The following is a 24,955-nucleotide window of genomic DNA, read 5'->3' as shown; positions in this document are numbered from 1 at the left end:
TACATCAGGGTGAAGCTGTCACACCAAGTGCATTTAACCAGCAATAGTCTGTTTATTTTTTGGCCATATCCCAGTCTAATTCTGTCACTAAATCCATACCGGTCACCCAGCGCCTAAATACTAGGCCTCAAATTTATATCCCGCTAAATCTGTCCTTAGTGCTGTAGCTGGGCGAGTTATTTAGTGTCCGTTCAAGCACATTTCTTGTTCTGGGTTGAAATACAATTCCCAATTTAGCAATTTCATAATTTAGTGGTTTCTGCTATATCAGAGCTATTTGAAATCTATCCCTAAAAGGGTATATAATATTCAAGGTGCACATTGGGTCATTCAGAATAACTTCACACACACCCGCTACTGTGTATTTCCAAGTCTAATTCTGGCACTAAACCCATACCTGTCACCCAGCGCCTAAATACTAGGCCTCAAATTTATATCCAGCTAAATCTGTCCCTAGTGCTGTAGCTGGGCGAGTTATTTAGTGTCCGTTCAAGCACATTTCTTGTTCTGGGTTGAAATACAATTCCCAATTTAGCAATTTCATAATTTAGTGGTTTCTGCTATATCAGAGCTATTTGAAATCTATCCCTAAAAGGGTATATAATATTCAAGGTGCACATTGGGTCATTCAGAATAACTTCACACACACCCGCTACTGTGTATTTCCAAGTCTAATTCTGGCACTAAACCCATACCTGTCACCCAGCGCCTAAATACTAGGCCTCAAATTTATATCCAGCTAAATCTGTCCCTAGTGCTGTAGCTGGGCGAGTTATTTAGTGTCCGTTCAAGCACATTTCTTGTTCTGGGTTGAAATACAATTCCCAATTTAGCAATTTCATAATTTAGTGGTTTCTGCTATATCAGAGCTATTTGAAATCTATCCCTAAAAGGGTATATAATATTCAAGGTGCACATTGGGTCATTCAGAATAACTTCACACACACCCGCTACTGTGTATTTCCAAGTCTAATTCTGGCACTAAACCCATACCTGTCACCCAGCGCCTAAATACTAGGCCTCAAATTTATATCCCGCTAAATCTGTCCTTAGTGCTGTAGCTGGGCGAGTTATTTAGTGTCCGTTCAAGCACATTTCTTGTTCTGGGTTGAAATACAATTCCCAATTTAGCAATTTCATAATTTAGTGGTTTCTGCTATATCAGAGCTATTTGAAATCTATCCCTAAAAGGGTATATAATATTCAAGGTGCACATAGGGTCATTCAGAATAACTTCACACACCCGCTACTGTGCATTTCCAAATCTAATTCTGTCACTAAACCCATACCTGTCACCCAGCGCCTAAATACTAGGCCTCAAATTTATATCCCGCTAAATCTCTCGTTACCGCTGTCCTGTTGTGGCTGGGAAAGTTATTTAGTGTCCGTCAAAGCACATTTTTTGTTCTGGGTTGAAATACAATTCCCAATTTAGCAATTTCATAATTTAGTCGTTTCTGCTATATCAGAGCTATTTGTCACGGCCAGCTCCTCTGAGGGCAGGGTTAGCATGGCAGAGATGTGGAAAACTTTTGTCAACACGCCACAGCTAACTGCACCACCACCTGATACGCAACGTGTTAGCAGGAGGCAACATTTCACTAACATGGTGGAACAGTACGTGTGCACACCCCTCCACGTACTGACTGATGGTTCGGCCCCATTCAACTTCTGGGTCTCTAAATTGTCCACGTGGCCAGAGCTAGCCTTTTATGCCTTGGAGGTGCTGGCCTGCCCGGCAGCCAGCGTTTTGTCTGAACGTGTATTCAGCACGGCAGGGGGCGTCATTACAGACAAACGCAGCCGCCTGTCTACAGCCAATGTGGACAAGCTGACGTTCATAAAAATGAACCAGGCATGGATCCCACAGGACCTGTCCGTCCCTTGTCCAGATTAGACATTAACTACCTCCCCATAACCATATATTATTGGACTCCAGGGCACTTCCTCATTCAATCCTATTTTTATTTTCATTTTACCATTATATTGCGAGGCTACCCAAAGTTGAATGAACCTCTCCTCTGCCTGTGTGCTAGGCCTAAATATATGCCAATGGACTGTTGCAGTGGTGGCTGACGTGAAGCCTCATTCTCTGCTATGACATGCAGACTGATTCTCTGCTGACATGAAGACAGATTCTCTGTTACGGGACCTCCCTCCTCTGCCTGGGTGCTGGGCCTAAATATATGCCAATGGACTGTTGCAGTGGTGGCTGACATGAAGCCTGATTCTCTGCTATGACATGCAGACTAATTCTCTGCTGACATGAAGCCAGATTGTCTGTTACGGGACCTCTCTCCTCTGCCTGGGTGCTGGGCCTAAATTTATGACAATGGACTGTTGCAGTGGTGGCTGACGTGAAGCCTGATTCTCTGCTATGACATGCAGACTGATTCTCTGCTGACATGAAGCCAGATTGTCTGTTACGGGACCTCTCTGCTCTGCCTGTGTGCTAGGCCTAAATATATGCCAATGGACTGTTGCAGTGGTGGCTGACGTGAAGCCTCATTCTCTGCTATGACATGCAGACTGATTCTCTGCTGACATGAAGCCAGATTGTCTGTTACGGGACCTCTCTGCTCTGCCTGTGTGCTAGGCCTAAATATATGCCAATGGACTGTTGCAGTGGTGGGTGACGTGAAGCCTCATTCTCTGCTATGACATGCAGACTGATTCTCTGCTGACATGAAGCCAGATTCTCTGTTACGGGACCTCTCTGCTCTGCCTGTGTGCTAGGCCTAAATATATGCCAATGGACTGTTGCAGTGGTGGCTGACGTGAAGCCTCATTCTCTGCTATGACATGCAGACTAATTCTCTGCTGACATGAAGACAGATTCTCTGTTACGGGACCTCTCTCCTCTGCCTGGGTGCCGGGGCCTAAATATCTGAGAATGGACTGTTCCAGTGGTGGGTGACGGGAAGCCAGATTCTCTGCTATGGAACCTCTCTCCAATTGATTTTGGTTAATTTTTATTTATTTAATTTTTATTTTAATTCATTTCCCTATCCACATTTGTTTGCAGGGGATTTACCTACATGTTGCTGCCTTTTGCAGCCCTCTAGCTCTTTCCTGGGCTGTTTTACAGCCTTTTTAGTGCCGAAAAGTTCAGGTCCCCATTGACTTCAATGGGGTTCGGGTTCGGGACGAAGTTCGGATCGGGTTCGGATCCCGAACCCGAACATTTCCGGGATGTTCGGCCGAACTTCTCGAACCCGAACATCCAGGTGTTCGCTCAACTCTAATAATAAGTATAGACAGCTGTAGCCACCATTATTTTGACTGGCTTAAAGGGGTTGTTCACTTGTTAGGGCCTCAAGGGCAAATCCCACAGAGTGACCAGATCTGTGGCTGGACCTGCTGAGGGAATGATACTTACCAGGAATGATTCCTTTCCAAGTCCAGCGACGCTGAAGGATCTTTCCAAGGGATGAACAACCCCTTTAACTCAACAAAAACACATTACAGTAATACAACAAATCCTGTTAAAGTGAACATCCTGGTGCAGCTGGTGTCAAAATAATGCTTGCTACATCTGTACCTACTGGTTTGGGTGAATACAAGAAGGAGAGGTGCTTTGTGCCCATAGTAAGCAATTAGGTCTCCTGAATATACTTCCTGGTATGTTGCTCATGGGGTAGCATTCAGTGCCTGTATTACCACTTTGTTCTCAAAGATTCACTTGTGTGCTCCAACCATTCTATAAAAGAGGAGGCAGAGGCACTCTAGCAATTACCAAGGGCCCCTATGTTCTCCTGATGTGTCTGGGTTTCAGGGGTTAGATCACACATTGAAGGCCTATCATAATGATTGACCATTAATGTTATACCTTGGAAATATCTTTAATATGACCAGTCACCCATAAGAATCCATAAATAATAACCTTTATGGTATATAAAGCAATAAATAATTGGCCTAGGAGGTATTTGAGGGCTTCACAGTTTTTCTTATGGTTGTACAGAATTCTCAATTTACCTGATCACCTGCCTGGGGATTGCAGCTGAAGAGATAAATGAAGCTGTTATGGAACACACCGCACCTGGGTGCTTAGATACAAAATACACCAGGGAAATAATAAAAAATATCACAAACTTAGTGATCTAACTAGAGGGGCTGCAGCAGTAGCAACTTGGCCTATAATCCAGTGTGTCCACAGGCTCCGCAGCCACTTCAGAGCCATGCCTACAAGGTCCTTAAGCTAGCAAGCATCAGGACTTTGTGTGCGACTGCTAGGGATGAGCTTAGAGGATCAGGCGGGACACATGCACAGGATGTCAGGCAGAAATATCGGGTGGGGGCAGGCAACATGTGTTGTCAGCCGAACCCACCGAGAATGCATTGAAGTTAATATTTTCATGCAATCCTTTTTTTGTTTTGCGAAGGAGATAAGCCACTGTCAGAGATGTCTGGCTGTGGCTTTTGCCTCTCTTCCCGTTGAATACATAGACATTTTTGGCTGAACCAAATGTATATGTGTATGGGGAGTCGGGAGAGATAGATTTGGAGAATGATCGTTCAGCCGACAGCTATTGAATGTGTACGGCAGCTTTAAGAACCAGTCACAGCTGACAGTTCCTGCATATGGCCTAGTCTAGGTTTATGTGCGGACCCTGCAGAAATGTCAACTCTAGAAGTGAGCAAAGGCTTCAGTGAGGTGGGCCCTATTCAAAAGTTTGGTTTAGGACCGAACACTTTCTAGCAGAGCCCCAGCACAAAATCTAAGGAATTTCACATTAAAACCAGTTCGCAAAATTTCAGTCTTAGAAATCCCCTTAAATATTGTATGTCAGGTCAAGGTGTCATTAGCTTCCCAACTGTATTTTTGGGGTACGAAACATTGCATGTTCTTTATAAGTGAGGCACTTGTCTGCTACAGTATAAACTACTCCAATAAACAATTCATAAGAAACTATGCACAAGAAAGAATGGAAAAAGTTACATATAGGTTAAGTCAGTGACACATAAAAATATTGGAATCATTGTGTACACATACACCGTAGATAAAGCTGAAAGTTAGCTTGTATAATCAGTAAAATCTTCTCACTTGAGATGCTGTCATCATTCTGGAATTTCAGCTGCTCATCTTGGAAAGCGAAGCTTGGCCCAGTTTATGACCCCAAGCTGCACGTAACATCGGTTTACATACAGAATACTCTACACTATACTAATTGCAATATGGTCACAAGCAAAACAGTTCCAAATAAGAACTCAAGCTTCTAATGGCCAGGGCTGGACCAAACATTACACTATGTTGCCTTTGTAAAAAAGGGTCTGGAGGGAGAAATTTATTATGCAGTGAAACCTCTTTGTGAAGACTTTACATTTCATGATGTTCTAATATACTGTGCATGCTGGCAAGCTACTATGAGAGGACCATCGCTCTAGTAAACAGTTTTTCAAGAAGTTTTCCGTAGTCGTCCTAAATATGTTTTACTCTAGAAGGAACTGCGTTTCAATGATTACTCATGAAAACTAAGTTTTGCATGCCATAAGCTCAACAGAGAATGGTGCCGTGACCATTAGATACCAAGTGACATCTCTTTTGTGAAAAGTAAGACTTGCAATATACAGTAATACTGATTCTGATATAGAGTCATCTATATTGATAGTTGTATTGTCCAATAGGTCTCTCTCAAGGGTAATTTAGAAAGTGGAAGGTTCTTTAATCTACAGTTTCTAGCAAAAAGCACTCAGCAGAATTTGATCCTGTTCATGGCTGACAGACATTCAATGGACATCATATTCTCTATTGTGTAAATGGTTATATTATACCTTCTTTCTCAGTGCACATGAAATGTAAAAAACAGACCTACTATTCACCTCACCTAGTAAAGTTCAAAATCAATGATTCTTTCATATCGTAGACCAAGGAATGTGACATGTAAAGGTTGTCATGAAGAATAAAAATGACTAAGTCTTTCATTTATGTTATTGGTTGCAGGTGGTGGCCATTGATATGGATATGGTATTTTTTGAACCCAAAATGCGGAACATACTGGAGCAGAAATGTACATCTGATAAAGACTGCAATTTCTTTGACTGTTTTTCAACTTGTGATTTAAAGACTTTCATGTGTGGAGCACAAAGAGAGAACAGTAATTTACAAGTAAGTGGTTCACAAGTAAAGTACAGATGTCTTTTGTATTACTTGACCCTGCACATCTTCCCGATAATGATTCACTACAGATTTCAGGGTCGTTTTCATTGAAGTTGTCATTTGGCTGAAATGTGAAGCTTTAAAAAGAGAAAATAACTCTTGTTTCTCAAAGGAAAGCTAAATCTTAGTTCTGGAAACAAACCTTTATGATAAAAAAAACGGGGCCATCTCCTCCTATCTCACTTCATTTTAGATGAGGGTCATCAGAGGAGACAGGAGTTAGTTTAAGGAGTGGTGAATAGTTTATCTGGTCTCTTACTGCCAAAAGTATGATTTAATACTATATCTTTTTTTGTTGGTGTGTTTTTGTTTAGTTTTTTAGCAAAAATCACCATGGCCAGATGTTACATGATGGCCAGTAGGAAGTATATGTCCTGTGTGTATATTTATGTCCCAAGGTAGGATCAATCACATACAGAGCCATAGTTCTGAGAATAAAAAGAACCACCTATATCATATTATTGCCAAAGCTGCAACACCCATAGGGTGTGGCTATGTGCAGGACTTTTTATAAAGTTTTTGAAGCCAAAACCAGGAGGGGATTAAAAAAATAAAGAGAATCAGTATCTTTCCTTAATACTTATTCTCCTTTTATGATGCCCACTCACTTAAGTTTGATTCAAAAACTACATATAAAACCTGCATGTGTCTGTACTCTTACTCTACTCTCATTTCATCTGCAAAACATGAAAGGTGTCCGCAGGCAAGGATTAATAATGCCGGGCTTCCATTAATGGGAATAAACAAACAGCATGTTATTTCATGTAATGTGCTGCTTGCCTTTTTCAATAGTAAAACAGTTCTGGGAACATTTATAATCCAGAAATACGCCTATATTAGCTGTATTTCTGGCACAGATTGCCGCAATCTGCGACTTTTCCCCGCTCACTCAAGGTCTAATATTGTGGGCATGGCCGGGGGGCAGCAGGCCCATCTCATTCATCATTTTCTAGCCTGTTTTAGGCGTAGAAAATGGTCTATATTGTAAGTCAGCAAGGAAGCTGTCTTACATTTAGACTGGTGCTGGATGTAGAGGTCTGCTTATTAAGACCCCATTATGTTTAAAAAAAATCACAATCCCACTAAAAACTAATGCTAGCAGAGTTGTTTTGGTTAGGTTTACATGCAGCATACCACTGTATTGGGTAAACCCAGAATAATTGGCACCTGTTTAACTATACCCCTGATAGTTGTGCATTTACCATCCTTAAAGGGGTTTTCCGGGTTCAGGACCAATTTATGGTTATAAACTGCTCTTTATTTATAGACTACATTGAGTGGAGCATAGGAGCATTTCCTTGCTCCGATGCTCCCCCTTGTCACGCTGCATCGCACAGAGCAGGGATCTGTTTGTTTTGTGCCTGTTACGTACTGGGCTTCTCATCACTATGCTAAAAATGACAATTCTCAATTTTACAGTTCCAAAGACACTTCATATGGCATTTCTCACTGTTCTTTAACAAAGAAAATTCCAGTAGTGCAGTGTGTTTTTATACAGGCTGTTTTTTGTCATTGGCTACCATGTATTTACCCATATACTGTATATTGCTGTCACTGTCATTTAATAACGCTGTCTTGACCGTTATGATCTTGAAAAGGGTTGGATACAGATTTGGCTAAAAATTCTCATCCATTAGGGTGGGTTCACATTAAGTTTTTCCCTTTCCGTTTTATTGTATACAAAAAACGTGTACTTTAAACGCATGCCTCAGACTGATGCCATACAGTGGCATCCGTGCCCCATAGAGTTCCACTATAAAAAAAAGTATACTTTTTTTTTACTATTTAAAAAGAAAAAAACGTATACTTTGCTGCGTTTTTGTACCTTTTTTTTCCTGATGTGTATGTCAAACAGAGACATAAAACATGATGTGAACCAACACTAACACCTGAATTATCTTTTTAATCAATGTACCCATGGTTAAAACCTATTATAAATCTATTCCTGATATCATCACGGTAGACTCTTTGCAGCTCTCAATGTGTCATTTAAAATAGCCTTCGAGTTCTGGGAACCACAGTACTATACAGGTCCTTCTAAAAAAATTAGCATATTGTGATAAAGTTCATTATTTTCTGTAATGTACTGATAAACATTAGACTTTCATATATTTTAGATTCATTACACACCAACTGAAGTAGTTCAAGCCTTTTATTGTTTTAATATTGATGATTTTGGCATACAGCTCATGAAAACCCAAATTTCCTATCTCAAAAAATTAGCATATTTCATCCGACTAATAAAAGAAAAGTGTTTTTAATACAAAAAAAGTCAACCTTCAAATAATTATGTTCAGTTATGCACTCAATACTTGGTCGGGGATCCTTTTGCAGAAATGACTGCTTCAATGCGGCGTGGCATGGAGGCAATCAGCCTGTGGCACTGCTGAGGTGTTATGGAGGCCCAGGATGCTTCGATAGCGGCCTTAAGCTCATCCAGAGTGTTAGGTCTTGCGTCTCTCAACTTTCTCTTCCCAATATCCCACAGATTCTCTATGGGGTTAAGGTCAGGAGAGTTGGCAGGCCAATTGAGCACAGTAATACCATGGTCAGTAAACCATTTACCAGTGCTGAAAAATGAAATCTTCATCTCCATAAAGCTTTTCAGCAGATGGAAGCATGAAGTGCTCCAAAATCTCCTGATAGCTAGCTGCATTGACCCTGCCCTTGATAAAACACAGTGGACCAACACCAGCAGCTGGCATGGCACCCCAGACTATCACTGACTGTGGGTACTTAACACTGGACTTCAGGCATTTTGGCATTTCCCTCTCCCCAGTCTTCCTCCAGACTCTGGCACCTTGATTTCCGAATGACATGCAAAATTTGCTTTCATCCGAAAAAAGTACTTTGGACCACTGAGCAACAGTCCAGTGCTGCTTCTCTGTAGCCCAGGTCAGGCGCTTCTGCCGCTGTTTCTGGTTCAAAAGTGGCTTGACCTGGGGAATGCGGCACCTGTAGCCCATTTCCTGCACACGCCTGTACACGGTGGCTCTGGATGTTTCTACTCCAGACTCAGTCCACTGCTTCCGCAGGTCCCCCAAGGTCTGGAATCGGTCCTTCTCCACAATCTTCCTCAGGGTCCGGTCACCTCTTCTCGTTGTGCAGCGTTTTCTGCCACACTTTTTCCTTCCCACAGACTTCCCACTGAGGTGCCTTGATAAAGCACTCTGGGAACAGCCTATTCATTCAGAAATTTCTTTCTGTGTCTTACCCTCTTGCTTGAGTTTGTCAATGATGGCCTTCTGGACAGCAGTCAGGTCGGCAGTCTTACCCATGATTGCGGTTTTGAGTAATGAACCAGGCTGGGAGTTTTTAAAAGCCTCAGGAATCTTTTGCAGGTGTTTAGAGTTAATTAGTTGATTCAGATGATTAGGTTAATAGCTCGTTTAGAGAACCTTTTCATGATATGCTAATTTTTTTAGATAGGAATTTTGGGTTTTCATGAGCTGTATGCCAAAATCATCAATATTAAAACAATAAAAGGCTTGAACTACTTCAGTTGGTGTGTAATGAATCTAAAATATATGAAAGTCTAATGTTTATCAGTACATTACAGAAAATAATGAACTTTATCACCATATGCTAATTTTTGGAGAAGGACCTGTATATATAAAATTCATTCACCTTTGTTAGTGAGAGCACTAGTGGCCATTGCGTTACTAGGGCAATAATACTTTCCAACAGTATGGTTTTCTTTACATCTTTAGTTTTATTGTATCCTTAAAAGTCAGACCACGAAAGGTATTTAGGCGTAAGTTTTACAATAAAAACACAAATTCATACTTTTGACACGTACTGTATATACACTGTATATATATATATATATATATATATATAGTAGGGATTTGCTCTGGTAGACAGGCTTGCGGATGCAGTAAAGAGGCAACGACAACGTCTTTAACTTAAACAGTTCGGTGTTTATTCACACATAAGGATAAGCAAAACAAAAAGTCAGTTTCAAGGAAAAAAGTCTGGTGTTTGTTCACCATGCAGCAATGCAGAAGTCCTTGGACATAGCAGAAACCACCTGCTCTCACACCAACAAGGTAGCAGGCCTTTACCCAGGCCCAAACTCCCAGGTCCCAACACAGAGACTGACAGAGCTTCACTGTCAGAGAGGAGTAAATTCCCACCACCTGACAGTGCTGCCTGTGTTTTATAGCCCAAACCAAGACCTGGCCTTGAACATGGGAAGCAGCCACCCACCCTGCCCTTTGGCTGCTCCCAGTAAGAGCCGGCCTGGATCGACTTTACAACCATACTAAATAGCAAAACCATGTCAGCCAGCACTAGCTGCTGCTGACATGAAATTACCGGCTCTTACATCACTGAGGCCAGGAATCTCGTGACACATACTTTCGGTCAATAACAGACCCTTGCGCCTTCCTACTATATATATATATATATATATATACACACACAGTTGAAACCAGAAGTTTACATACGCTATATAAAAAGACACATATGCATGTTTTTCTCAATATCTGACATGAAATCAGAATAAACCTTTCCTGTTTTTGGTCAATTAGGATTACCATAATTTTTATTATTTGCCAAATGCCAGAAAAATGAGAGAGAGAATGTTTTAAGGCATTTTTATTACTTTTTGCAAAGTCAAAAGTTTACATACACTAAGATTACTATGCCTTTAAACAATTCTGGACTACCCATATGATGATGTCATGTGTTTGGAAGCTTCTGTTAGGTTTGTTGGCAACATCTGAGTTAGGCCTCATGCACACAACAGTGTTTTTTCAGTGTCAGTGATTTGGCTTCAGTGGTCCGTGTCCGATTTTGCTTCAGTTGTGTTTCCTTGTGTCTTCCTTATTTTTTTTGTCTGACAGGGGAAAAAAAAGGAAGGTTAATGAAAAGTGTCATTTTATTGCACCAAGGTCTTGTAGAAAAAAACGGACATGGACGCGGACACGGATGACATACCAGTTGTGCATCCGTTTTTTTGACAGACCCATTGACTTGAATGGGTCCGTCCTCCGTTTTCCACTGACAAGAATAGGACAGGTTATATTTTTTTGACGGACTGGAATCACGGATCACGGATTACGGACGCGGAGAAAAAACAGAGGACTATCAGTTTTTTTTCACAGCTCCATAGAAATGAATGGGACCTCCGCTAAACTGTGAAAAATGACAGAACGGACGCAGATGCACACAACGGTCGTGTGCATGAGGCCTTAATTAGAGACACACCTGTGAATGTATTTAAATGCACACCTGAAATACACTGCTTCTTTGTGTGGCATCATAGGAAAGTTTAAAGAAATCAGCCAAGATATCAGGAAGGGAATTGTGGACTTGCACAAGTCTGGCACAACCTTGGGTGCAACTTCAAGATACCTGAAGGTGCCTCATTTATCTGAACAAACAATTATACGCAAGTACAAACAAGATAGAAATGCCCAGCCATCATACTGCTCAGGAAGGAGACGGGTTCTGTGTCCCAGATATGAACGTGCATATCAATCCAAGAACAAAAGCAAAAGACCTTGTGAAGATGATGGCGGAAGCTGGTAAGATTGTATCAATATCCAGAGTGAAATGAGTACTGTATCAACATGGGTTGACAGGGCACTCTGCCAGGAAGAAGCCATTACTCCAAAAGAAACGTAAGACAGATTAATGTTTGCAAATGCACACAGGAACAAAGACCTACATTTTTGGAGACATCTCCTGTGGTCTGACGAAACTAAAATTAAACTTTTTGGCCATAATGACCATCATTTTGTTTGGAGGAAAAAGGGAGAAGCTTGGAAGCCTAAGAACACCATCCCAACTGTGAACCACAAGGGTGGCAGCATCATGTTGTGGGGTTGTTTTACTGCAGGAGGGACTGGTGCACTTCACAAAATAGATGGCATCATGAGGAAAGAAGATTTTGTGGAAATACTGAAGCAACATCTCAAGACATCAGCCAGGAAGTTAAAGCTTGGGCGGAAATAGGTCTTCCAAATAGACAATGACCCGAAGCATACTGCCAAACTGGTTACAAAGTGGCTTAAGGATAACAAAGTCAATGTTTTGGAGTGGCCATCACAAAGCCCTGATCTCAATCCTATTGAAAATGTATGGGCAAAGCTGAAAAGGCAGGTGCGAGCAAGGCGACCAACAAACATGGCTCAGTTACACCAGTTTTGTCAGGAGGAATGGGCCCAAATTCTGACCAACTATTGTGAGAAGCCTGTGGTAGGATATCCAAAACGTTTGAACCAAGTCATACAGTTTAAGGGCAATGAAATGTATATAAACTTTTGACATTGCAGAAAGTAATAAAATGCCTTAAAACATTCTCTCTCTCATTATTCTGGCATTTGGCAAATAATAATAATTATGGTAATCCTAATTGACCAAAAACAGGAAAGGTTTATTCTGATTTCATGTCAGATATTGAGAAAAACATGCATGTGTCTTTTTTAAATAGTGTATGTAAACTTCTGGTTTCAACTGTATATATATAATGACCACACACATATGGCATATACTGCATACTACTTTATTACAAAGCTTCATATTACTGCATCTTGCCCTCTTGTAGAGAAACAGAGCATCAGGTCGATACGCTGCCCACTCATCACTTCTATTCAATCCATGCTGTTTATGGATTATGTTAAGACTTCATAAGCACACATTCGCTGTACTTTTGGCCTCCAGGCTCTGGTTAATATCATATTAAAATCAGTTTTTCAGAAATTTTTTGGAAATCAGCCCAGATGTATAGAAATGGCTCAGCTATTAGCCACCATTAGCTGCCTGCGGTGATATTTCATACAAGGCACTTTATATTTAGCTGAAAATAAAGCTTCCTCAACCATTGCTACACTACAGGCTATAATTTGAAAATGGATACATAAAGCAACAACAGCAATCCACTTAATTATATGTGGCTGAAGAATATATACAAAGGTAACACATTGGGAAGTTCATAGCAAAAACATTGCTTGGAAAAATCTCATAATCATGGGTTTTTGAACGTGGGATGTCCTTCAGAAAGTCACAGAAGTAGAATGTTCTGTATTTATCAAGGTAACCATACATAGAAACAGTTGAACAATAAGCTGATCACAGTGTATGCCACTGCTGGAGCCTCCAGCAATGTAACTTAGCAGCAAGTACCCCATACCCCTGCGGCTCCATCACAAGGCAAACTGAGGGACTACATGCTATCATACAGATGTGCTGGGTCCTCCAGAGACATGTCTTTGTAGCTGCTCTTCTCTATGGACGATCAGGGCCGGCCTTTGGGGTGTGCGGGCTGTGCGGCCGCACAGGGCGCCATAGCAACAGGGGCGCTGGGCGGCCGACAGCTCGCAATGTATATGCGGCAGGCGAGGCTGCACTTGTGTTCTACCTCGGGGCGCCCCCTCCATCTCCCCCTCCCCTGTTTGACCTGATTCCTCCTCCCCTGTGTCTGACCTGCCTGCTGCCCCCGCCGCTGCCAATAAGAAGAGAGACGGGAGGAGGAGGGGAGGGGCTGTGGCCACTGTGCCACCAACGTTTCTTATAAAGTTATACAAATACAGGAGGCGGGTGCCGGAATCAAATAGCCGGCACCCGACCTCTGTGACAGGGAGCTGCGATCAGCGGCAGTTGAGTTAACCCTTCAGGTGCGGTACCTGAGGGGTTAACTGCCGCTGATCGCAGCTCCCTGTCACAGAGGTCGGGTGCCGGCTATTTGATTCCGGCACCCGCCTCCTGTATTTGTATAACTTTATAAGAAACGTTGGTGGCATAGTGCGCCCCCCTCCCCCCCCAACATCCCAGTATAAGAAACGTTGGTGGCACAGTGCACCCCCCCCAACACCCCAGTATAAGAAACGTTGGTGGCACAGTGGGAAGTGCCAATGAGGGTTAAAAAATAATTTAAAAAATTAACTCACCTCCTCCAGTTGATCGCGTAGCTGCCGGTCTCCTGTTCTTTCTTCAGGACCTGTGGTGACGTCACTGAGCTCATCACATGGTCCATTACCATGGTGATGGATCATGTGATGGATCATGTGATGAGAACAGTGATGTCACCACAGGTCCTTTGACAGGTCATGAAGAAAGAACAGGAAACGATCAATTGGAGGAGGTGAGTTAATTATTTTTTTATTTTTTAACCCTCATTGGCACTGCCCACTGCACCACCAATGTTTATTATATGGGGGTGTTGGGGGGGCCCACTGCGCCACCAATGTTTATTATACTGGGGTGTTGGGGGGGTGCACTGCGCCACCAATGTTTATCATACTGGGGTGTTGGGGGGGCGCACTGCGCCACCAATGTTTATCATACTGGGGTGTTGGGGGGGCGCACTGCGCCACCAATGTTTGTTATATTGGGGGGGCCCACTGCGCCACCAATGTTTATTATACTGGGGTATTGGGGGGGGGCGCACTATGGGCCAGTGCACAGGTGCGGTGATCGGATGGATGTTCTCAGCTGGACACCGGCCGACACTGCGCATGCGCTGGGAGCCTCACCAGCGGTTAGGGTAGGGAAAAAGCACTGGCCCGTACGTAATTTTTCCCTTCCCTAACCGCTGGCGAGGCTCCCGGTGCATGCGCAGTGTCGGCCGGTGTCCAGCTGAGAACATCCATCCGATCACTGCGCCTGCACACTGGCCCATAGTTTTTCCCTACCCTAACCGCCGGCGAGGCTCCCGGCGCATGTGCACTCTGCTGTGAAATTTCCCTAACCTGTCATTGTGCGCCTGCACGGCGCTGCACACCTCCTCACGTCATGTCCGGTGCGACCGGAAGTGACGAAGGTAGGGAAATCTCACGAAGTAGGGAAGTATAACATTACACCGGCCTTTGGGGTGTGTGCGGGCTGGTAACTACTTGGTTGGATAGTCAGCCAGCCTATGCCATGATGTCAGCAACAAGCAGTGTTTTTTTTTTTTTTTGGGGGGGGGGGGGGGCGCCACAAGGTTAGCTCGCACAGGGCGCCTGAACACCTAAGGCCGGCCCTGTGGACGATTTATGACCTAAAAGAATTTGAATTTGTGTAATAAAAAAGATATATTCTCTTTTAAAGGGGGTATCCCATAAATTAGAAAATAAGAATATCTGGAGTAATATTCACCATTATTTTAACTATATCAATGCAAAAAAGGCTGCTCTCCAGTGTCATTTTCAGCTTATTCTTCCTTTTTACTGACATGATCTGGAGGACCTCTCTCTTCGTGGATGGGCAGCAGCTCATCAAGCAGGAGTGCACTGAAAAAAGGGAAAAAAAAGACAAGTCTACAAAACTTTTTTTTTTTTTAAAGCAAAATGCAATAATCTTGACTTTTTAAGCCTACTTTTTGTAGCTGTTATGGCCACTTATGTAAACAGCACAGACAAAATGTAACATATTGATTTGCAGATAGTTAATCGCTGTTTTTTTGCAGGGCATATCTTTGATCTGCACATCCAATTAGGGTGGGAAAGGAAGGTACTTAAAGGTACTTAAACATGCAGTTTTAAAAGGGTTATCCAACCCCTATAATGACCCCCTTCCCAATGCCCAGGCCCCTCATATAGATTATACTTACCCTGCTTCCCGGCACCTGTGTCGCTCTTCATCCCCGCACTGTCGCGTGTATCAAAACATCCGGCAACAGGGGGAAGCAGCCAATAGAAAGCTACGACTGCGACGAGTCTCCCTAGCATCGCCATATCATATTTTTTTTAATCCTTTACAGACTTTTTCCAAGATCCTCAAAATTTTTGATCAAAACTAAGCCTTACTTACCCACTGAATCCCCTTCTGTTTCAGTACCACCAGTCTGGTAGGTAGTCCCAGGTTCTCTGTTTCTGGTGCTATGATAACCTCACCGATTTCTCCATGTGATCACTGCAGCCAGTCATATCAGCGATCATGTGAGGTAGTTCTGCACATCATTGCCGTATTCAGACTGGCATTGTAACTATGACATGGCAATTATCCCTGGTGAGACCAGTGATTGGTTGCAGTGATCAGATAGAGTAGTCGTTGATGTCATCCCTGCAGCAGCGGAAACAAAGACCACTGGGACCACCTTAGATGCAGTGCTGGGGTGGAAAGAGGGGAGGAGAGGGTGTTCAGCAGCTGTGTAAACTTGATTTATTTTGTTTTTAATATTTTAAATTAGAAATGAGCAAATGGATTATAACAAATCAAATTATCTCATTAGCAGTTCTTTACCTGTAGGCGCTGCTACCAGTTGCTGCTGCCAAGCCAAAGCCGAGCCTCTATCCTCGGTCTGCCAATTGGAGCAGCGGCACAGGAAGGAAATTGTCAGATTCGGTCTAAATGTTTGGCCGTGTCAATCTAGCGGCAGGTGGGAAATTTTTCACCTGCAGGATGTCCTGCTGATAATACAAATCGATTTGCTCATCTATATTTTAGATCATTCTTGCCCTTGTTCAAAATGTTTGGGGTTCTGGAATAACTACTTCAAGCCTATAGTGAAGCAACCATTTAAAGAGATTCTGTCACCTCTTTTTACCCTATAGAGATGCGGACATGCACAGCTAGATCGCCGCTAGCATGTGCGCAATATACCTGTCCCATAGCGCTGTGTCCTTTTATTGTCTTTAAAAAATTATTTTATATATATATATATATGTAAATCAGCCTAGTAAGGAGCCCAAGGGGCCGTACTAACCTTCTTGGAGCCCAGCCACGCCCCGCTGTGAAGGAGCCCAGCACCTCCGAATCTCCTCCTTGCTCACAGTTAGATCGCCGTATTCTCGCGATGCGCAGTTCCTTCCCTGAGGCTGATTCTAGCACAGAGAAGGAACACCATGCGAGATTACGGAGATCTAACTGTGAGCAAGGAGGAGATTCGGAGGACGCAGGCGGTGCTGGGCTCCTTTACAAGGGGGCTTGGCTGGGCTCCAAGAAGGTTTACATATCTATAAAATGATTTTTACAGGTATACAGGTATATTGCGGACATGCTAGAGGCGATCTAGCCCAGGGCCGGCTCTATCATACGGCAGCCCAAGCGGCTGCTTGAGGGCGCAGAGAAGGGGGGGGGGGGGGGGGCGGCAAACAATTAACTTGCACTTCCTTTTAAAACTTTTTTAAACTTCATGCTCTATCACATTGTGTCTAAAGATCAGGCAGCATATTTGATGTGACATGCTTCATTTAAGTGATTAGTATAAGGCAGCATGAACATGAAAAAAATGAGCTCTTCTGTAAATTCTTTCCGTAGTTAACACAACCATATAGTATCTCTTCCTTATGATACGGTCACATTATACATGCATGTCAGACACTCAAGCTTTATCATAGCAAAAGCAGCCAATAGCTTAGGAAATGCATATTGCTTTCAGGCTCGCTGTATATGGCTCCTCAGCTGTTGTCAGCTGTGGAGACTATGGTGGACCAGTGCAAGCAGGGATCTCATAGCATCACTGAAACTTGGCAACAGGGTCAGAGCTACAAGACTGGCAGCTGACGCTAGGTTAAGAGCCATATCACTGGTATTTGGCTCAGAGGTCAGGACATATAAGGCTTTTGGCACTATGGCCTGCATTGTTTCACTGCACCAGCAAAATATCAATGATCACTTCAATTTGGCATTTCTCAAAATTAAAATCTGTTAGTTGTTTAACCTTTTGTTATATTTTTAACATGGTTTAACATCAACTTGTATAATTCAGTGTGTCTCTTGAACTAATAAAGAGTACAGTATTTTTATTTTATTTTTTCATGATCCGTAACACTGATGATACCTTTTGGATCCAGGATTGTATTTGTGATTACAGAAGGTAGCTCATTAGGGGAGCTTTATTAAAACTTTGGCATTAATAGGGAATACACTCTGATCAACCTAGCATAGGCTAAAAAAAAACAACATTGTAAATCACAGATCCAGCAAGTCAACTGTCTGTGAGACTTATAGGATTGGCAGTGGGAAATGAATTCAGTCACAGAACCACCACCATAAAACGTGACCTATATTAAATGCTCATGAAATCCCTCTATTGTGGGAAATAAATAATAGAAGGTGGATGGTGCCTATCTATAGGAAGAGAAAGTTTCCCCTAGTATATGTCTCTATACTGTAATGCCCTGCCTAAAAACAGAATAGATGCCCCACCCAGGGGTGCACCTAGCCTTTCTGCTGCCTGAGGTGAACTGACTGGACCAGCGCTCCCCCACACAATGCCAGTTTATTAACCTAACCCCTTCCCTTCACCCCTACTGTTAAAGACATACTTGGAAAACATTACATATAGAGCTACAAAACATACAGGGTGATACACCAACCTCTTACATACAGTGATGTCTTCTCTGATGGAGATGTTCTCTTTCTTTATCTTCTCCATTCAGACCAGACCACTATGATGATTTCTTTCAGCCATCTATTGTCTCTGCAGAGTTTGACAACTACTTTTCCATCCTCCTCCCCACCCCATCCTGCCACCTCTAATACTATGCCCACTGTGCTTCCCAATACTATACTGCAGAAACGGATAATCCACATGAAAATACTATTACCATGCCGATAGTTCACCTTCAATAATTATTGGATATAGTGAAAGACACATACCTCTGTGCCCTGAGCTCTATACAGCCCGGCTCAGGCAGCGCGATAATGTTGACACCAGCCTATGTTAGGCTAGAGGAACTAGGACTAAAGCCTATTAGAGGAAACAATGGGACAGGGAGACATTGCTCCCATGCATCGTCGCAGCATTCAACTGAATTGCTGTCCTGAGTACAGCTATTCAGTTGAATATGTAGAGATGAGTGTTTCCACAATGGAAGCTCTCATTGCCAATGGCCCTTCTGCTAACCCCCTCTTGCCCCTACCTGGTGCTGCCTGAGGCGATCGCCTCACCTCACCTCATTTGTGGTGCACCCCTGGCCCCGCCCACATATACAAATTTGATCCTGGGCTGGTGGGTGGACACGATGGTCTTTACTGAGGCTAATTCTATCTGGACACAATTTACTACACTGTGGACCAGATATGTTGACATTATTATGTTCATTTTCTCAGGATCGGTCACCGAGTGAGGTCGCTAGCTGGGTAACAGTTGCAAGATGGGGTAGAGGGAATAGTGCCAGGGAAGCTAGCCCTCTAATGACACAACCCAAAAAGTTGGCAGATAAGGGGATGTCAGTTCATGGATAGTATTGCAGCAGCAAGGCACTTCCTCTGCCAGTCAGGGGAATATCAGCCCTAGTAAGAAGAGGACCAGGAGTGCAGGTCAGGGCAGACAGGTGCTGGTAGTGTGAGAATCAATAATTAAGAGTAGAGATAGGGAGATCTGTCGCAAAGAATGGGATTGTCAAACTGTATGTTGTCTCCCTGGCACTCAGGTTCAACATATCGAAAACTGGGTTGATAGAATACTGGGAGGGGCTGGGTCATGGTCCACATTGGCACAATGACAAAGTTAGAGGTAGGTATGCGGTATGAAGCTGTTTTGGGAGAACAAATAGTTACACGTATGAGGAGTGTGTAAACTAGGGACTGTGGGGGAGTGACTACCTTATAGAAGGGGAAGTGGAGATAGTAACATGGGGTGAGGTAATGGAATTGGGGATGGAATGGAGGGAGGGACTACAACAGTTCATAAGGAAAGGTGTAGAATAGTAAATATCCAATCACTTAACTTTATGTATACTAATGCCAGAAGCCTAACTAATAAAATTGGTGAACTGTAATTAGTTATGTGTGCATAGGAAGATTATATACTGGGAAGAACTGAGATTTGGATGGATGATAGCTATGACTGGACAGTTAACGTACAGGGTTATAGTCTGTTTAGGAAGGATTGCTAAAAACAGCGAGAGGAAGGGTTTGCCTTTATATAAAATCTTGTCTAAAGCCCACACTCCGGGAAGATCTGTGGGTAATGAATATGTGGAGTCATTGTGGGAAGTAATAAATACATGGAGACAAAACAATAATAAAATACTGATAGGAATTTGTTATAAACCACCTAATATAACAGAATGCACTGAAAATCTATTACTAAGGGAGATAGATGAGGCGGCAAATAGTCATGAGGTTGTTATTATGGGGGACTTCAACTACCCAGAAAGACAATTAGCTTTATCAACTAGTTCAGGATCTGACTAGTGTGAGGGTAGCTTTCTTCCTCCAATTCCTAGCTATTAAGCTCCTAGCTGCTGTGAAGAGTCAATTGATCATCCATCTACACGTACAGTGCCTTCAAAAAATATTCATACCACTTAAACTTTTCAAAAAATGTTCATGTTACACCCACAAATTTTAATGTATTTTATTGAGATTATTGATATTGGGATTACAAACCTTGACAGAGAACCATCATATGCTTTTATGAGGGACTGATTCTGAAGATACTGAAAGAAGGAATTCCTAGGACGATTATGTTCCATTGCCAAGTTCGCAAATAATTTTAGCCTACTGTAAAAGGAAATTTTAATTATTAATATTTTGCGTTAATATTCATAAATAGGCGTGAGTCGTCTATTGATGAAACCGCCTATTTATACTATAAATACTAACTTCCTTGTTGCTCTTACTATGAACTGAACTACGTGTGAATTACTACTACGGCGGCGACTACTACAATAAATGACTATACGCTGTTCTATGAATAATAACGTATTTATTACACAATAACAGGTCTACAGTCTAATTATTGCTATAACTATATATATTCATATCAATGGACAAATAAATATATATACTTATAGTCACAGTAATATATTAACAACACTACAATACACCTAACTACACTAAACACAATACAATATCTTACACAATTACACCCCAAACACGTTATTTAGCAGCTCCCATCCACCTGGCTACACACTGTCGATACGGAAAACAAGAGGTTAAATGCAATCAGGGGTTGCAGGAGTGGTCCTGCAAGGGTTAATGCAGGGTTGGTGAAAAGGGTTAACCCAAGGTATTAGTGGCAAATGTGTTGGTGGTTAATGATCAGGGCAATGCATTAATATTGCAGGGGTTAATGTGTGGTAGTGGGATTGGTATGGAAGCAGTGAAGGGGTTAATATTGTGGGGGTTAGTTGGTGGTATAGGGTATGGATTGGTGGTTCAGGGGTTAATGCAGGGCAGGGGCTATAGCAGGGTTTTATGGATTGGTGGTTCAGGGGTTAATGCAGGGCAAGGGTTATAGCAGGGTTTAATCGTTGCTGGTATAGGGTACTCAACCATCCAGGGGTTAATTGCTCGTCTCCAGGGGTTGCTCGTCATCCTGGGGATCATTCTCTTCCATTGGGCTGCTTGGCTCAGTTTACCTTCTGAGCGCAGCACCTCCAGATTATTTAAACCCTACGGCGCTTGCTCTCACGCCTCCCACGCTGCAGCCCAGTACACACGGGCCGGCGCGATAATATGACGTCACCGCACCAGCCTGCGCGTCCTGGCACGCGCTTCCAGGCAAGGGTGATGCTTTGATCCTCCCACCTGTGAAGAGACCGCATACCTCTGGCGCTGTAATTACAGCTCCAGAGGTACACAGCATACAGGGGCAGGGAAGCTCTTTGCTCTCCTGTCCCTGTAATGCAAAACATCTCCGGCCCTGTATTGATCCTCTGTCTTTTAAGGTGACCGCAACTGGACATAATTGTCCAGTCATCTAGGCGGCATCAGCTGGGTGGGCTCCCGTGCTTGGGGGAAATTTGCCATATATAGGTTATAAGTATATATATATATATATATATATATATATATACAGTCATGTGAAAAAATTAGGACACCCTTTGAAAGCATGTGGTTTTTTGTAACATTTTTAATAAAAGGTTATTTCATCTCCGTTTCAACAATACAGAGAGATTAAAGTAATCCAACTAAACAAAGAAAACTGAAGAAAAGTCTTTTCAAGATCTTCTGTAAATGTCATTCTACAAAAATGCCTATTCTAACTGAGGAAAAAGATAGGACACCCTTGCCCCTAATAGCGAGTGTTACCTCCTTTGGCTGAAATAACTGCAGTGAGACGGTTCTTGTAGCCATCTACCAGTCTTCGACATCGGTCTGAGGAAATTTTACCCCACTCCTCAATGCAGAACTTTTTCAGCTGTGAGATGTTTGAGGGGTTTCTTGCACGTACAGCCCTTTTCAAGTCACCCCACAGCATCTCAATGGGATTGTAATTAATGAACATAGGACCAACCCTCCCTGCCCAACTAAAACCCAATCCCCCCCCCCCCTTACCCGAGCGATGGAACGGATCCTGAACTCCAACATCGGTTATCCTTTTAATATATCCTAAGCATAGCCACACCCATCCTACGTAGTACTGAACACTTTCATACATCGAATTAGCTTGTGTGACGCACAGGAGTGAATAAAATCAGGTGGTGGTGCTCACAGTAAAGAGGAATCACCCCTCCTCTGACAAGTACACGAATGAAGATAAAAATACTGGGCACTCACTCTTTATGTGAAACCATGCAATCTATTGAACATATAAACATTTAATCATAACATATATAAAAAGATATACCTCGGGGATATAATAATATATATAAAACACTAAACAGCTTACTAAAATTGTATAATAAATCGTTGGGTAATAAAAAACCACAATATGGCTATTGGGCTGACATATCCATGTGATAGTCTCTTGGAGATGCGATACTTAGTGGACAATGGGGTCTTGAGAACCAGACTAGCCGCTTGGTTACCTTGCGGCTAGTGACTGTCTTCTCTGGATGTTCTTTGTTACCCACAAAAACAAATTCCCTCTTACTGATTTAAAATACTGCAGTTTTGGTGGCTGGTAATTAGTGAGTGTATTGTCGCGGCGTCCCGCTATACTCACTGCGCAGCACTGGAGATTTTCCACTGTTGAAATTATGATCCAAACTCGTGCCGTAGTTATTAACTCACAGGCTTCCACTGCCGTCACCCTGAAGTACTCTGGGCACCGCTCCGTAGTTCTTAAGAGCCGGTATTCCTTGAGACTCAAATCGCCTTCTCCCACGTTAACTTTACTCAGACACGATACTTTGTATCTTCGTGCTGCATACTTTAGTAGTTGGCGTGTCAGGACTTGGTTACTCACAGGGTGTTCGTATTTTAGTGGAAATCAGCCTGGATTATTTCGGCATATGTTGGAGGAAAATTCCTGTGTTTTATCCGGGGGTCTTTCACCAAAAGCGTTTCAGGGCCAAACGTTGCCCCTTCCACTGAGGAAGGGGCAACGTTTGGCCCCGAAACGCGTCTCTCCTGATCCCCTCACGGCCACCTCTGCATCTCCCCGTTGTGTGGATCAAAGGAGTGACGCGAGTGCCAGGGAGCGGGGTAAGTATAATCTATATGAGGGACCCGGGCATTGGGGGGGGCATGTTTTAAACTTTGGATAACATCTTTAAGGATTTTCAAAAGCCATTAATTCATATGTGTTGTGTAATAGGCAACATAATGTGACTAGCGCAGTTTTATTCAAACCGTTAAGAAAATCTGTCTTTTATTATTCTTACACCATTCCGAGTGTTTAAAAAAAAAAATGTAAATGACCAAACAACCACTTTAACCTAGCCACATATGCGGCAGCTATACTGTAAAATACAGTAGGGGAATCTTTTCTTGTTTACAAACATACAGATTATGTCTGCTCTTGATGAAGCAGAACACTCCAAGGAACCTTCTTGTTTCTGTTTAGAGCCATTCATACAATGGGAAATGTCAGCAGACAAGAAAATCTAATTTATCCTGCCAAAAGAAACCCTGTCATTAAAGTATATACTGAAACTCTTAAATCCTAAAAGATTCAGTCCATGGAAACCTCTTCCTAAGGAGGGAAACAGCACAAACAACAAAGGTTGCTCTGTTTTGTGATCGAGTGCATTTGAGATGGGATTTGGAAAGTTCTGAAGGAAAAGCTTAGAAAATGAATGATTACATTTGTTTGAAATAGTTGAATAATATATTTCCCTTCTTCTAGGTCATCTGTGACAAGATATTTCGGCAATGGTTCACTCAGACTATGATGGGGTCTATTCGTCCCTTTCCTCTTCAAGCTGAACTACATAAGACTGTGCAGGAATGTGCAAAGTCTACAAATATGGAATCACTTTTTTCGGACTTGTATTCATTACTTCAAGAGAGTCAAAAACAGCTACATAGAGGATATATGTGACTGGAGTGTGGATTGACCAAGTGATGTTAAATATCTTTTCTACATTTAAACGCACAAGACATTAAAATAAACAGTGTTATTTAAAGGAGAAAACTGTATATCTTATATAGTTATTACCGATTCATGAAAATCTAGCGGCAAAATATTCCTCAGTTGTTTTAAAATTAATAATTAAAGATGGTAAGCATGTCACTTACTACAAACTGATTGATGAAACAGTTCATACCCTCATTCAGATAAATAGATTCAATTATTCTTTCAGGGCTAGATTATAGGGATTATAGGATGGGAAAATATTTATAATCTGTTTAATGATCCTATGCAGCAATCAGGTAGCAGGAGCGTATGTGTGTGTGAGTGGCCGGATGTGTAGTAGTAGTTGTACACTCAGTCCTGAAGCTCCCTTGACCAGCCTGCAGTGATGGGAAGGGCACATCTGTTCTTCCTTTAGGGCACACTCTCGTTCTGGGGTTCTCTTCCATGATGACAGTTGAGGTGCCCTTGATGATAGTAGTTTTGAGGTGCAAGGCAGAGTCCCAGTTGTTGACAGCACTTTTCAGTGTAATAGTAGTGCAGGAAGCAATGAGGAGGCAGTTGTGCCGCAGAACAGTTCTTTACTGAATCAAATGCAAACAGATTAGGACAGTTCTTATCATGCAACAGCCCAGCAGTTGATACACAGATGTCACAGGTCTCATGGCTGTACA

The 24,955-nt window shown here is 42.5% G+C and overlaps 1 protein-coding gene across 1 annotated transcript in view; it reads left to right on the top strand.

Moving 5' to 3' along the window:
* Positions 1-24,309, top strand: part of DIPK1C (divergent protein kinase domain 1C) — an 83,031-nt gene extending 58,722 nt beyond the window's left edge. The window contains exons 3-4 of the mRNA XM_044294897.1: positions 5,942-6,106; positions 24,054-24,309. Of these exons, the coding sequence (XP_044150832.1) occupies positions 5,942-6,106; positions 24,054-24,248 (360 nt within the window). The 3' untranslated portion in view covers positions 24,249-24,309. The remainder of the gene's footprint in view (positions 1-5,941; positions 6,107-24,053) is intronic.
* The last annotated feature ends 646 nt before the right edge of the window (positions 24,310-24,955 follow it).

The sequence above is a fragment of the Bufo gargarizans genome, chromosome 5 (assembly GCF_014858855.1).
Source record: "Bufo gargarizans isolate SCDJY-AF-19 chromosome 5, ASM1485885v1, whole genome shotgun sequence".
Classification (NCBI taxonomy): domain Eukaryota; kingdom Metazoa; phylum Chordata; class Amphibia; order Anura; family Bufonidae; genus Bufo; species Bufo gargarizans.
Note: the sequence above shows the minus strand (reverse complement) of the source record. Positions and strands in the feature narration are given on the sequence as shown.